This window comes from Carassius auratus, chromosome 15 (assembly GCF_003368295.1).
Source record: "Carassius auratus strain Wakin chromosome 15, ASM336829v1, whole genome shotgun sequence".
NCBI lineage: Eukaryota > Metazoa > Chordata > Actinopteri > Cypriniformes > Cyprinidae > Carassius > Carassius auratus.
In genome coordinates, this window is record NC_039257.1 from 11,812,541 (window position 1) to 11,827,789 (window position 15,249).

The following is a 15,249-nucleotide window of genomic DNA, read 5'->3' on the forward strand; positions in this document are numbered from 1 at the left end:
AATGCTCAGTGGATTAATTGCAGTTAATTTTGTTGTGTCTGTGTTCAGATGGTGGAGCTCCTCACACACCTGCGCCGGGTCCTGCTACCTGTGCTCCTAATCGTTTCCGCTGTGGTTCTGGCGCGTGTATTGTGGACAGCTGGGTGTGCGACGGCTACGCTGATTGTCCTGATGGCAGCGATGAAGTGGGCTGTCCCACAGGTGCGTCCTCTTCTCATTTACTAGCAGGGGTGTCAAACATATGGTTTGAGAAAGAGTTTCAAAATAGGTTTTTGTCCCCCTCCTGATATTTTTTTTTTTTTTTGCATATTTGTCACATTTAAAAGATTCAGATCATCAAACAAATTTTACAATTACACAAAGATAATCTGAGTAAATATGACATTCAGTTTTGAAATAATTATTTCATTTATTAAGGGGAAAAAGCTGTCCAAGCCTGCCTGGCACTACGTGAAAAAGTAAAGCCCCCTAAATCTAAATCTAAAACTAGCTGGACCACGCTTGACAGCAACAAATGCAATCAAGCGTTTGTGATAACTGGCAATGTATCTTTCACATTGCTGTGGAGGAATTTTGGCCCCCTCTTCTTTGCAGAATTGTTTTAATTCCGCCACATTGGAGGGTTTTCGAGCATCAGTGGACTGTTTAAGGTCATGCTACCGCATCTCAATTGGATTTAAGCCAAGACTTTGACTTGGCCACTCCGAAACCTTCATTTGTTTTTCTTGAGCCATTCAGAGGTGAACATTGAATATTCTCCTTCAGGATTTTCTGATAGAGTGCAGAATTCATGGTTCCATCAGTTATGGCAAGCTGTCCAGGTCCTGAAGCTGCAAAGCAGCCCGAGACCATCACACTACCAACATCATGTTTGACTGTTGGTATGATGATCTTTTTATGAAATCCTGTGTTGGTTTTACGCCAGATTTAACAGGGAACCTTTCAAAAAGTTCAACTTTTGTCTCAATAGTCCAAAGAATATTTGCCCAAAAGTCTTTGAGAAAGATATTATTTGTCAAATGCCTAGAACATCTCGAATGAATGCAGTTTTTGCCCAGTCTCTTTCTTATTGTTGAATCATGAACACTGACCTTAATGGAGGCAAGTGAGGCTTGCAGTCTTTTAGATGTTGTCCTGGGTTCTTTTATGACCTCCTGGATGAGTTAACATTGAGCTGTTGGAGTAATTTTGGTAGGCCCACCAGTCCTAGGAAGGTTCACCACTGTTCCAAGTTTTCTCCATTTGTGGATAATGGCTTTGACTGTGGTTCGCTGGAGTCCTCAAGCCTTAGAAATGGCTTTCCAGATAACCCTTTCCAGATTGATATGTCAACTATTTCTCATCTGTTCTTAAAATTCTTTAGACCAATGATGTGTTGCTCTTTAAGCATGCTTCACTTTGTCAGACAGGTTCAATTTAAGTGATTTCTTGATTCATCAGGTCTGGCAGTAATCAGGCCTGGGTGTGGCTAGCGAAATAACTCTCTTTATAAATATATCAATATTTTTAGGTATTTTCATTTGAACCGATAAAATTTCAACAGCAGTTTATAAAATGTGTATATTGAAATATCATAAAATAAAATTTTAAATATATATACATCCATTTATTGTATAGGTATAGCATTCATAATAATTTTTTTAGCTATAAAAAAATAACAATTTGTCTGCCTGTTTTAGCTTGCATCAATAAATAAATCATAATGAAATTAAATGCTTTTTTTTAATTATGTGTGACATTCGACACTCGTTCATACATGCAAGTTCATGTTTTTCATCTCAGATGTTGGTGACACAACATTCCCAGAGTGCCACAGTTAATTTTCACACAAAGTATGCAATTCACGTAATACTACTGTGTTGTGTTGTCACTTAATAATAATGTAAAAAATAAAAAAAGTTCACTGTAATCACGAAGTGAATTTCTTAATTGTTTTCAGACATCAACTCAATAATTATTAGAAAAACTATTATATGAATGCTTATTCAGACTGAGAAGCTTTTAATATTAAATAACTGGGGGAACAAAAAAACTTAAAATAAGTTTAACCCTTGAGTCTTCATATGTATTATCCTTTTGTTTTATGTCTTTCTCTTAGTCAAAGGCTCACTGACTCCATTAGCAACTCTTCCTCCTTCGGGCCGCTGCACTAAAGATCAGTTCCTGTGCCTGAAGCCTGCAGTCTGTATCGCTGACTGGCAGCGCTGTGATGGACATCCTCACTGCCTGGACGGGTCTGATGAGGACCACTGTCGTAAGTCTATAAGAGAATCATACACAGTACAGAAGTTACCCAGTCTTTATTACCATTTTCAATAAAACAGTGAAATAAAACAAACATTATTCTCTATATACTTGAAGAAACTGGGAATAGGGTGGTGTGGCTAATGTCTTCACATACCTTTAAATGTTAACAAGCTCCCTATTTTATTTCAGCCACTCATGGTCCGCTGCTCTGTGTGAATGGTACTCTCTGTGCGGACGGCGAGGCCTGCGTGCTGAACAGCGAGAGGTGTGATGGTTTCATAGACTGTTCTGACCGGAGTGACGAGGACAACTGCACTAGTGAGACACTGAGAGACATTTGTGGTGTATTTGCCATTGAAATCTGACTGGAGCAAGACCAGTGTTTTACCACAGTAAGCCGACTGACTGATCGTGCTGATTCACCCTATTTTTCCCTTTCTCAGAGGATTTGCTGGTCTACAAAATTCAAAATCTTCAGTGGAGTGCGAACTTTTCTGGTGCTGTGATGCTTACCTGGTCAAGGCCCAAAAACATGCCTGTATCCACCTGCTCTTTTATCATCTACTTCAGGTATTCATTCAGTCTTTGTTCCTCTACACCTGTGTTTTCCAAGCCTTTTAATTAATGTAATGGACCACTTGAACTGTGGAGAAAAAAATCACAGACCAATTAAAAAAAATTGAATTTTTTTGCTTTGTTTTGTTTTGCTTTGCTTTGCTTTGCTTTTTGTTTAGCTTTGCTTTTTGCTTTGATTTACTTTGCCTTTTGCTTGGTTTTGTTTGGTTTATGTTTCATGCTTTGTTTTGGTTTACGCTTTGTTTTGATTTTGTTTGTTTGTTTGTTTTAAGCTTTCTGTTTATACATTTTATTTTTATTTTATAAAATACAGTTAAAACAATAAAAAAAAAAAAAAACAACAACAACAAAAAAAAAACTAAAATTAATGATCGTTTAGTGGTCTGTGTTTAATTTTGATTCAGCATTAACATGTTACAACTTAGTGCTAAAAATCACGGGCCGCTTAACCTTTATTATTATTTTTTGTTTCGTTTTTTTTATTTATTATTATTATTTTTATAATTTAGTTTGTTTATTTTAAGCTTTGTAAGTGGTCTAACATGTTAATGCTGAATGAAAAAATCACAGACCACTAAACTATTATTAATTTTTATTTTGTTGTTTTATTTTTTGTTTTTATTTTTTTAGCTGTATTTTATAAAATAAAAATAAAATGTATAAACAATATGTATAATATAAAACATAATTAGGACATAATGAGGCAACTGGCAGTAGATATATAATTTGTTTTATAATGATTCCACCATACTAAATACTGTATATAGGGAGCGCTTGATCTACACACAACAGTACATGTCTTTAGATCAGTAATAAAGCTTTATATGTTTTTCAGGCAGGTGGGTGTCCAGCAGTGGGCGTCCATGGACACAAACAGCAATAAGAGCAGTGCCGTTCTGACTGTGTTGATGCCGGACACAACCTACCAGGTGAAGGTTCAGACTCAGTGTCTCAGCAAACAGCACAGGACCAATGAAGTTCTCACACTACGCACTCCGGAAGGATGTAAGTCTGCCTTAGCACCACATTCACTAAAATGATTTATGGGACAACTCATATTTACATGGAAGAGATATGCTTACAACTGTGTTTGTGTGGCAGTGCCAGACCCTCCGCAGAATCTGCAGCTGAGCTCTGACAACGCTGAGGACGGGACGGTACTGTGTTCCTGGAGCCCTCCTGATAAAGCACATGGACTCATCAGGGAGTATATTGTGAGTGAGAAGCCCTCAGTAATTTATAGCATTTATCAACACATACTTGTATCTAACCAGCTCATGTGTTTGCAGGTGGAGTACAGTGAAAAGGACAGTGCAGAGTGGTATTCCCAGCGTAGCACCATCACGAATGCAGAAGTGAAGAATCTGCAGCCCAGCTCCCTCTACAGATTCAGAGTAAGACACTCCAAAACCTGCATGAAGTTGTTTCATGTACACTTCTGGTGATCATAGCTTCACCTGACCTTTATTCCTCTGTTATTCATCAGGTGGCTGCTGTCACAAGCAGAGGCATGGGAAACTGGACTGAAATTAAATCCATTATTCCTCAAAAAGGTAACAAAAAAATATAAAAGAAACAGGGAAGCGCTGCCTCCCCCTGCTGGACATTTATGCTCAAGTGTTTTATCTTATAGGATTACTTGAAACCCATTGTCATTTAACCTACCTTTTTTTTTTTTTTTTTAGCACAAATATAAACAGATCAATTTGTATCTGTAATTTAATATCACTGGAAAAGTAATGTTGTGTCATGAATAATTATGAGACATGGCCTTCTCATAGTATAAGGCCATGCAGTCTCTTTAATAATTGAGACATTCAAAATAATAGATAGTATCATTTAATGAAAAATAAGCGATTTTAACATCCTTTGATCATATGAAACATGTATATATACTGCCACTTAGTAGTTTGAGGTTGAGTTTCTATGTTTTTGACCCTAAAATTGAATGCAATATTAACAGTATCTGATAAAAAGGATTGGTAGTATGACCAAAATCTTGTTTTACAAAATCATTTGTATTTTAATAAAAAAAAATATTCAGAGTAGTCTGGTAACTCTCTCTCTCTCTCTCTCTCTCTCTCTCTCTCTCTCTCTCTCTCTCTATATATATATATATATATATATATATATATATATATATATATATATAATATATATGAATATTTATACATATATTTTGCTGGAAGTTTTACCCTCAGATGTTTTATGCATTACATAAACATGTCTTATGTCTGTTTTAGTGTTGGACAAATAACTGCTCTAGTGTTTCACGACTCTTTAATAATGTGTCTTTCAGCTCTCTCTCCTCCTGGTGTTGAGATCCCCAGCATCACAGAGGACGCCATGATTTTGTCCATCACCAATGATTATAAAGTCCAGGTCAGTCATTTTGCTTTTTCTCTGAGTGGAGGATACGTTTATGACCTCCTCCTAATTTAAATATAAAATTGATCTCTCTCTTTTAGGTGAAACACTATGTTGTTGTCATCTCATGGGTATTTGATGAACACGTGAAGGAGAGCTGGAATTACACGGTTTCAGGGAGATTGAAAGGTACTGTAAAACACACTTCACAGTCATCAAACATGATTTCAGCATTTCTGGAGCTATATAAAATGTGTGTGCTGTCTTCTGTACAGTCTCTAACCTGACGGCAGGAACGGTGTATGAGGTGGCGGTTTGGGCTCACACAGATGATGGAGACAGTCCTACTTTTCTTGTCCGCGAGCAGACCAAAGGTACGAGACCTGCCCAGCCATCACTGAAGGCCCGGGCGCTCAACCAGACCGCTGTAGAGTGCAACTGGACCGGCCCTCAAGCTGAGGTGAGACTAAAGACTGGAATACACAGGCAGTGAAACTGAACAGCCAATCAGAATCAGCCTGACTTTAAACTAACAAGCTACACAATATCACGTTCATTATAGCAGATGAATCGCCTTCGATAATGAAGGTGATATTGCATAGCTTGTTGGAGAACTACAGCTCTGTCTATTAAATGGCGCTCCATTTGAAAGCAGGTGTTGGAGATTTACCGCTAATCAGGGAACCGGCTTTATTGATGAAATGCACGTGACAATCGCATGCGATATATCGCCCATCCCTACTTTAAGTTGAAAAGTGCCTGTCAAGACATCATTGTAATGTTTCCATGTGTTCGTAGATGTATGGAGTGTTCTACGCCACATCCTTCCTGGATCTGTACCGCAGACCTCACAGGGTGAACACTACCTCAACCAGTCTGACGGTGATCGTTGACAGCGACAAGCAGTTCCTCTTCCTGGTTAGTGTCCGCCCTCCTACTCTTCATTTTAGAGATCCAGTTGGGCACCATGATGAAGTGATTGTGTGTGTGTGTTGTTCAGGTGAGGGTGATCGTTCCATACCTCGGGCCTCCGTCAGACTACGCCGTAGTGAAGATGATCCCCAACGAGCGACTTCCACCTCGGAACCTGCACAAGGTGCGAGTGGATAAGACACAGGCCACTCTGAAGTGGCAGCCGCCGTATGATTCTCCCAGCAGTCCTTTGGTATGACCACACTGTCAAGTCCTAGACTGTCATTTTTTTATATATATAAAACATTGTTATATGTCAGATGTGGTGTTTCAAGCATCTCTGTGTGTATTTATCAGACGTATGCAGTGCACGTGCGAGATACAGTTCGTAAAACAGAGCGGGACTATAAGGTGAGCACTCAGAACAACACGGTGGAGTACACTCTGAAGGGCCTGGAGCCTGGAGGACGCTACAGCATCACCATCAGGCTGCTCAACATGAGCAAAGAGGCCAGCTTCACACTCAACACGGGTATAGCCAACTCTTTTAGTTCCCTTTCTCTTTTATATATATGTTTTAAATGTCATTTATTTCTGTAATGGAAAAGTTGAATTTTCAGCCATTACTCCAGTCTTAAAGATCACATGATCCTTCAGAAATCTTTCTAAAATGATGATTTGGTGCTCAAGAAGAATTTATTTTCATAATTTTTTTTCAAGATTCTTGGATGTATAGAAAGTTAAAAGAACAGGTTTTTCTGAGATTGAAATGTATGACATTTAAAGTGATGGTAAATACATTTATAATCAATCTTTTGTGTCCCTACTCAATAAAAAGTATAACTTTCTTTCAAAAGAGGTAGCGTATTAACAACTGTAAATAAAAATTCCCGCTGTATTGTATTTTTTCCACACAGTTCCTTTGCCTGCGCCTGAGGCCCTCAAGATCTTAGAAGAACAGGATCATGTGTTCCTCTTCTGGAAGAGCTTGGCTGTGAAGGACCGGACCTTCAATGAGAGCAGGGTTAGAAACCAGACACACATGACATCTGCAATGACCCTATTTAATCAGTTCATAATTACTAATTAATCATTATCTTTTAACGATATTCTTCCTCCTCTGAAACGTTCCATTTTGGTTCACTCATGAAATGGTTTCACTAATAATCATCTGATCCCTCAGGGCTATGAGGTCTATATGCATGACAGTGTCAGCAACTCCACAATGTGTCTGGGTAACACAACGGAGTCGTTCTTCAGGATCAGCAACCTGTTGGTGGGCCATAACTACACATTCTCGGTGCGGGCGCGCTGTCTGCTCAACAACCAGCTGTGTGGAGAAGCGGCGGTGCTGTTATATGATGAACTGGGCAAAGCAGCAGGTATGAGCTTTTGTGCAATTCACATATTTCCTCTTTATCTTTGTAGGCATTTGTTGATCTGGACACTTATGTCGTCTTTCAGGGCCGAAGGATGCCTCATCTCAGTCAGGTAAATCAGAGGACATGGCGGCGGTGGTGGTTCCAGTGTTGTTCCTGCTGTTGGTGGGTGTGTGTGGAGGCCTGGTGGTGCTTTACCTCAGACACCGTCGGCTACAGCACAGCTTCACCGCTTTCGCTAACAGCCACTACAACTCTCGTCTGGGCTCTGCCATTTTCTCCTCAGGAGATGAGCTGGGTAAGGCCAGTCTCCTGCCTTTCATCAAATCTGTCTTCCGTACTCTTCAGAGAAGTGTCCTTCAGTTCACTTCAGTTTTAGCTCAGTTGGGTTGAGATCAGTTGACTTCCAGTTCATTTTAGTTCGGTTTACTTGTAGCTAGTGCAGATGGCTTGTGTGTTTTAGTTCAATTGACTTCTATTTAGTTTAGTTCACTTCACTTCACTGTGTTTGAGTTCATTTCACGCCATTTCACTTCAGCTCAGATGACTTCAGTCAAGATCACTTCCATTTAGTTTTATTTTAGTTCGGTTCATTTATGTTTGGACCAGTTGACTTTAGATCACTTAATTTTATTTCAGTTCACTTCAGTTTCTATAGTTTAGTTCACTACAGTTTAGTTTACTTAAACTAAATTCTAATTATGTCAGTTGTCTTTTAGTTCAGTTTAGTTTAGCTCATCTTAGGTAGTTATTTTGCTTAGTTGAATAAGTTGACAGTCAACATCACATTAAGTTTATTTTAGTTCACTTAAGTTAAATTCGGGTTAGTTTAGGTCACTTGTTTAGCTCAGTTTAGTTCACTTGAATTCAGTTTAGTTCACTTCATTTCACATCTGTTTATTTCAGTTTAGCTCAGTTTGCTTAAATTTAGTTCAGTTAATTCAGTTTAGATTTGTTCACTTCAGGTTGGCAAAATAGTCCTCAGTTCACTTCACTTTAGTTCAGTTCAGTTTACTTCAGTTGTGTTTGTGTTCACTTTATGTAATCACTTCAGTTAATTCAACTTCACCATTTAAATCACTTCAGTTAAATTCTTTTCACATTTCACAACATTTTATTTCAGTTCACTTATAGTTTATTTCAGTTTAGTTCACTTCAGATCTTTGTTTACTTGAATACAGTTTAGTTCCGTTAAATTCAGTTCAGTTTTCCATATTGTGAGAACTGGCTACTAAGATGTTTCTGTTCCCTCTCTTCTTCAGGTGATGATGATGAAGATGCTCCTATGATCATTGGCTTTTCAGATGACGTTCCCATGGTGATTGCATAGCTGGACAACTCTTCTATCCTCCTCCTTCACTTCCCACTCCACTTCCTCATCATGTTTTTTTTTTATTAACGTGGCCATCCGGCACACTTTCAAGCTATCGAACACCTTCCTCTTCACCCCTCCGGTCACTTAGAAAAACGCTGGATTTGGGTTTCTGGACCCTGAGGAAGAAAAGAAAGCATGGAGCAAAAGAGATATTTTTGAAAATAAGATGCACTTTTTTCGGATGCGCAATAACTTATTTTTTATATATAATATATGTGGGTATTGGACTTTGTAGGCATTAACTGAAGCAAACTGTGAAGGAGTTTGTCAGCTGATCAGCAGACTCGCTGAACAGGGAAAAGACCCTTATTGTACAACGAACTCTCACATGAGCATTGCATTTGCTTAAAGCCAAAACAAGCACCTAGACATGGGTACATCAGTGCAAAAACACAAAAATACACAATAAAAAAAAATCTAAAAACAAACCTCATATGTGTACAGATGAGAAAAATGAACCAGTGAATGCTAATGAAAAGGGAAGGCGGTACGTAGGCTGTTGACAGTGAATTGCACAGGATCAGATTTTTGTTGTATATGCTCAATTTGTGTCACTTTGTCAGTAGACCTACATTAGTCCATGCTACCTTGTTTACACTTTGCATTCATTTGTTAACTTCCATGCGCAGCAATAGATTTCATCCCCTCTGCTTTCTGAAAATGTGAAACCTGTAACCTGTTTTGGTTGTTTTATCAGCTGTTTTTAGAAAATAATGACCAAAATTAAGACCACATAGTCCAATGCTTAGTCTATATGTTCACTGTCGTCTTTGATTTATCCTACGCATTTTATCTAGCTAATATTCTAATATTGCATATCCTTTGTGCTGTCATGGTTTTAGTCCTTTAGTGTTCTCAGGGAACTGGGTTTGTGTAGATGTACCAGCGATGTATCAGTCACACTGCCACAGGCAGCGCAGTGTGTGTTTAATTCAGAGACTATTGTGCTGTACAGTAGTTCCATATTGCAGAGAAGCCAGTTCAGCTCTCGTCTGAATGGACCAGAAGGCTTCATTATTGTGCCAAGCTTAAGAAAAGCAGAAGGTAGAGCAGACGTCTTGCCTTCCTGAACCGTTGTGAAGAGGTACATGTGTTAAATCCATGTTTCATTTTAACTGGATTGCGGGTGTTGCTTAAAAGATTTCTTTATGAATGTATTTTTTTTCTTCTTCTTTTTTTTTTTTTTGTATCTTGTATTTGAGGTGACCAGAAAAAAAAGGAAAATGTATATGGTCTGCCCCCTTCTTCTTTAATGTTCAAGGATTTTAAAATGAGGTTCATGGCCAGTTTACATTCAAATGCTTGCGGTCATTATCAGTTAATAGATGTGGCTGTTTTAGTTGAAATTGTTCTTTTCAGTACCACATTGCCTTATTACGACACACTGAGTAAAGTATGTAGCAGTATGTCAATGTGATCACACGTGCACACGTTCACAGAAGATGGACTTGAGTAAAAAGAAGCATCAACAATTGTGAAAGACTGAAATAGCGCGTTAGGAAATGTGTGTTTCGACATATTGTGAATTACCACTGTATAAAGTTCCAGTGCAGCACTTGTGTGAATCCTGAGCCACCGTTTTTATTTCGTCTTGTTTGTATTCTTTACTCGCAACCATTTGTGGCGATATTTGTCATGTCCAGTTTGAAACCCATTTATTTTTGGTCAATAAGATGTAAAAATGTTACATAGCAGTGACGCTGGACACCGCCGTGTTTAAATCTTTGATCTTGCCTGCCTACTGAGGGTTTTAGCGATAAGGAACTTGTAAGTGGTACAGTCTGAGATGTTGTATGAACCACTTATGCTGAAATAAATGTGGAAAACTTGAATCCGACTCCTCTTGCTTTGTGTGGCGGTGAAATAAATTCCCATAGTAAATACCTCACACAGCATTCAATAAATTAATTAAGGATTTATATATATATATATATAATTATATTTATATATTGGTATGTTCGCTGCGGGGCCCAGTATAAAACCACTTGCAGCCATAGAATTTGCTGCACTTGGACATGTCTAATGGATAGTTCACTCCAAAAAACAAACAAAACCAAAAAAAAAACAAAAAACTATTTTATCATTATTTTTCATCTTAATACCATTTCGAAACTGTATGACAGTATTTGGAATGCTACATTTTATTTATCTACATTTTTAAAGAAAAACTGCTCTGCAAAGCAAAAAAAACGAAGTGGTTTTTTTTGGCACTGGGACACATGACACCACTGTATGTTGAGGGGTGTAAGATTTCCGACACACGCTAGAGGTATTTGGCGAATCACAAGGCACTGGATAGCTGGCCAATCAGCATACACCTCGCTTTTCAGAATGATGAGCTTTATTAAAATTGACACGTTTCAGAAAGCCGGGATGTTGTGCACTACTGGGCCACCGTAGCAGGGCATAGAGAAGAGACAATAATATACATTATGTGGAAAATAATGTTTTTTTTTTTTTTTTTACCTTAAACTGCGTAATCACATTGCATTACACCAAATACACAAATTAATGTTCTTTTTAGCAATGTCATATGACCCTTTTAACTTTTATAGACCTGTGAGAGCCGTCTGTGATATTTTAGTTGAGGGGTGACATGCGAAAAAGGCATGTGCAAAGGTTGTTTAAAAACATGTTTTATTTTGTAGTTCCACTAGATGACCCTAGCACTGCAAAAACTAGCTTTGATGTGATAGTTCACCCAAAAATGAAAATTCTGTCATTAATTACTCACCGTCACGTCGTTTCAAACCCGTAAAACCTTTGTTCATCTTTGGAACACAAATGAATATATATTTTGTGCATTGCTCTGCTTGTAAACAAGGCACAGCACATGCAGGTTCTACATCAGCAGTACCACACGTATGTGTCATTGTACCGTCATAAATAGTGGACTACGTTGACAGAAGAGAAGAATTGCTGAATTACAGTAAGTTGTTTTATTTACTTTGCGCACTAAGTATTCTCGTAGCTTCATAAAATTACAGTCGAACCTCTGATGTCACATGGATTACTTTAATGATGTCCTTAATACATTTCTGGGCAATGGAACATGCAGGCTCAGAAAGTGTTCAGACTTCATAGCAATATCTTATAATAATTAATAATAATAATTTGGTTTTTTTGAAGATGAATGAAGGCCTTACAGTTTCAAAATGACATGAGGGTGAGTAATTAATGACAGAATTTTATTTTTTGGGATCCCTTTAACGCATGATTTGGAATATATAATATTATTCGTATGGACCACTTTTATGGTGATTTTGTGGCCTTTGTTTTTATTTTTTTATTTTTTTATCTGTCTGTGTGTGTGTGTGTGTGTGAGAACTATTCTTTAATAGGTGATTCTTCCGAATTAATCAAAAATGATCACAGAACTAATTTATCAATTTTATTCAAAGCAAATCTCAGTGCACACTGAGGGTCATTCGCCTGCAGTGACCTGGCGTTAACAGCTTTGCTCAAGTACACAATGTATAATTGATCACCCTCATGGGGTTTGATCCTACAACCTTTTGGTTAACAGCCCACATCCTTTAATCACTAGGCCACGCCACCCGAGAACAAATCTTTTCTTCTCCTCCACCTCACGAGAATTTCACTCAAATCAACTTATTTTTACTTGATTTCGTATGATATGAAACAAAAGACATTTCTGAAAATAAGGCAACCTAAAGCAAACAGTTTGCTTCATTTCCCTGCCTCAGCCTCTGGCCCTTCTGCCCTGTGTTTGTTGATGTGTGGGCTTTGTTTGAACCACAATTAGACATGTTTATAGAGGTGGGATGTCTTTATGCGCGGCGTGTTCCTGTCTCTGTTTATTTGAACTTGTCGTCCTTTATTTATCCTCACATCACACTCCTCCAACACAGATGGAGGGCTGTTGCTTGCATGAGTGACGTCACGGTGAGCGCGCAGCTCGAGGTTTCACAGCTGAACGCTTCAGGGAATGTTTCATCAGTGAGCTGCTCTTTATCTCACAAGGCATCTATTCAGAAACTGGAACCTGTGTTTGTCTGAAGAATTCAGCTTTGATGGTAATTTAAACGTGTGTGCACCAAAAATACTGATGAAGAACACTAGGATATGTTGCTAAACATGAGAATCATCCTCTGTATGAATTATTTTTATTTAGAAAAACGTTATTTATTTTTTTTATTTAACTATTACTATACAAATAATTTTTGTATTGTAATAATTCAGAATATTTCAAGTCTAATTGATAGGAAAATAGTATTAATTATCTTAATTTTTGTCTTATTCTTATTTTGAAATATGTCCCTCAAAAGGCATTCACTCAGCTAATTTGTCTTAAATGAGTCCTGCATGTGACCCTACAAATGTAATGATAAATAAAATAAAATGAAATAACGTGAAAATGAAAGGTTATGGGGCTGAATGAAATCTGAATCATATTGCAGCGTCCCATAACCACCAGCAGATGTCTCTCATGTTTCAAGATAATTCCCCTTCACTCACATCTGAGAGCAACTATAACAAAAGAAGACATCTAGTGAACTGCACCAAATAGCAGAAAAGAATGGTGGTGCTTTTTTGTTAACATAATTCATTAAATAGAGAATTCTTTATAGTTTGGAAATTAAAAAGAGAGAAAAACTGCAAAAAACTGAAAATAAAATATAAAAATAATTTGAATGATATGATTTTTTACTTATCTGTAAGAGCTATGCCAACAGTAATTGTTATTTTATTTTATGACTTTATTTTTTCTTTCTTTATATAAAATTTATTAGGCGCCTAATGGTTTGCTTTTATTTGTAGAATTTATTTTTTATTTTTTATTTTTAGATGATTTCCATCGATGCAGCATGCTTGTCACTGTAATGCGGCAGCCTCTCTGATGTTTGTAATGGGAAGGTAATTGATGTTAGCTGTCCAGTGTGTACAGATAAGGACCGTTAAGTTTTACAATGCCAAAGCTGCACTGGGACAAACAATTACATGAGGTCAGTGTGGTAATGGATCTGTGTCTTTAGAGAAAAGGTCAGACAGAAAGGTCTAGGTCCAAAAATAGATTCTCTGCAAAAGTTTTCTGTTCCTCTAGCGCATATTGTTGACTTTAATATGCATTCTTCTTACTGTCAGAAATGATTACTGTATATAATTGGTTTTGGAAATAACTATATGATTATAAAGAACAGCTATAACAGATGGATCATCAAGACGACTAAAAGCACTACAATTGACAGGAAACACCAGCAGTGGGTGCACCAGCACAAAACTCGCTCGTTTCCTTTCACTAATGAACAGTGGAGCTCACTGCAGCACTTCATCTGAGATGCTTTTTTTCTTTCCTTGTTCAACCACTTTTTTTTTTTTTTTTTGGAAAGAGGAAACAGCAAAACAGCTTTCTTAGAGTGCAGCTCGTGTTTCAAGATTTCAGCTTGTATCGTGATCTGAGAATGAACAAAGTCACAATTAAAATTAATTACAAAAATGTATCTATTTATGAAAACATGTGAGATATTTTTAGAGTTTGAGAGATTTAACCTCTGCACCAAATCATGAATAATACTTAGAGTAGTAGTGGAGCTTTAAGGTTTTTTATTTTTATTTTTCTACATTTTTATAAAATTATTATATACTTTTTTATTGCATGTTATTGACAGAACTAATTACTAAATATTGATCAAACATTCATGCACACAATAGAATGATGATTTGATGATTTTAATGGCTAAATTGACAAAGAATGTAATAATGTATAATGTAAATATTACAATTATAAAAATATAGAATAATTACAATCATTTTTATGATTTATTTATATTTAATACTTTAACAAATAGTAAATAGAAGAAATGTTTAAAATTGTATGACATTTTATTTTTTAAGAGGATCAGCTCTTTGCTATCTTTGATCTCATTGCTTTGATCAAATCCTTAATATAATAAAATGAATTTTATTTTAATATGTTTTATCAAATTAATTAATTTTTAATTCCATTTTATACAATTATTACTAGTTTTCAAATATTTTATGCACACTGTTTTAATGATATTTAATAAAGCATTTAAAAATACTTTTGTATAAAATATTATATTAGAATGTTCATGCTGGAGAGGAAGACTCATATTCATCATTTTCATATATGAATCACCTGCTCAGATTTACTGATCATTGGTCTTTCCACAGGCCTGATGGTCCCTGTGTGTCCTGTGTTTGTCTGCGTTAGCCGCCATAAAACACCAGAAGCCTCTTGAACTCAAGCTCCTAGAGGTGAAAGGTCACCTGGCAGGTGGCAGACGAAGCTCGAGGGCATGTCAGAAGTTGACGAGAAGTTACCAAATAAGTTTTTAGCACTCATTTGTGGGAGACCTTCTGTCTCATGGCAGTTTAAGTGGACCGGGAAAAACAATGTTTTGTTCTTTT

The 15,249-nt window shown here is 37.0% G+C and overlaps 1 protein-coding gene across 1 annotated transcript in view; it reads left to right on the top strand.

The window, feature by feature from the left end:
- Positions 1-10,688, top strand: part of sorl1 (sortilin-related receptor, L(DLR class) A repeats containing) — a 60,435-nt gene extending 49,747 nt beyond the window's left edge. Inside the window, exons 31-48 of the mRNA XM_026282391.1 lie at positions 49-201; positions 2,099-2,254; positions 2,437-2,565; positions 2,691-2,817; positions 3,659-3,828; positions 3,925-4,037; positions 4,113-4,217; positions 4,310-4,376; positions 5,123-5,205; positions 5,292-5,379; positions 5,466-5,650; positions 5,989-6,108; positions 6,191-6,355; positions 6,460-6,634; positions 7,020-7,126; positions 7,286-7,484; positions 7,567-7,779; positions 8,744-10,688. Of these exons, the coding sequence (XP_026138176.1) occupies positions 49-201; positions 2,099-2,254; positions 2,437-2,565; positions 2,691-2,817; positions 3,659-3,828; positions 3,925-4,037; positions 4,113-4,217; positions 4,310-4,376; positions 5,123-5,205; positions 5,292-5,379; positions 5,466-5,650; positions 5,989-6,108; positions 6,191-6,355; positions 6,460-6,634; positions 7,020-7,126; positions 7,286-7,484; positions 7,567-7,779; positions 8,744-8,811 (2,423 nt within the window). The 3' untranslated portion in view covers positions 8,812-10,688. The remainder of the gene's footprint in view (positions 1-48; positions 202-2,098; positions 2,255-2,436; positions 2,566-2,690; positions 2,818-3,658; positions 3,829-3,924; positions 4,038-4,112; positions 4,218-4,309; positions 4,377-5,122; positions 5,206-5,291; positions 5,380-5,465; positions 5,651-5,988; positions 6,109-6,190; positions 6,356-6,459; positions 6,635-7,019; positions 7,127-7,285; positions 7,485-7,566; positions 7,780-8,743) is intronic.
- The last annotated feature ends 4,561 nt before the right edge of the window (positions 10,689-15,249 follow it).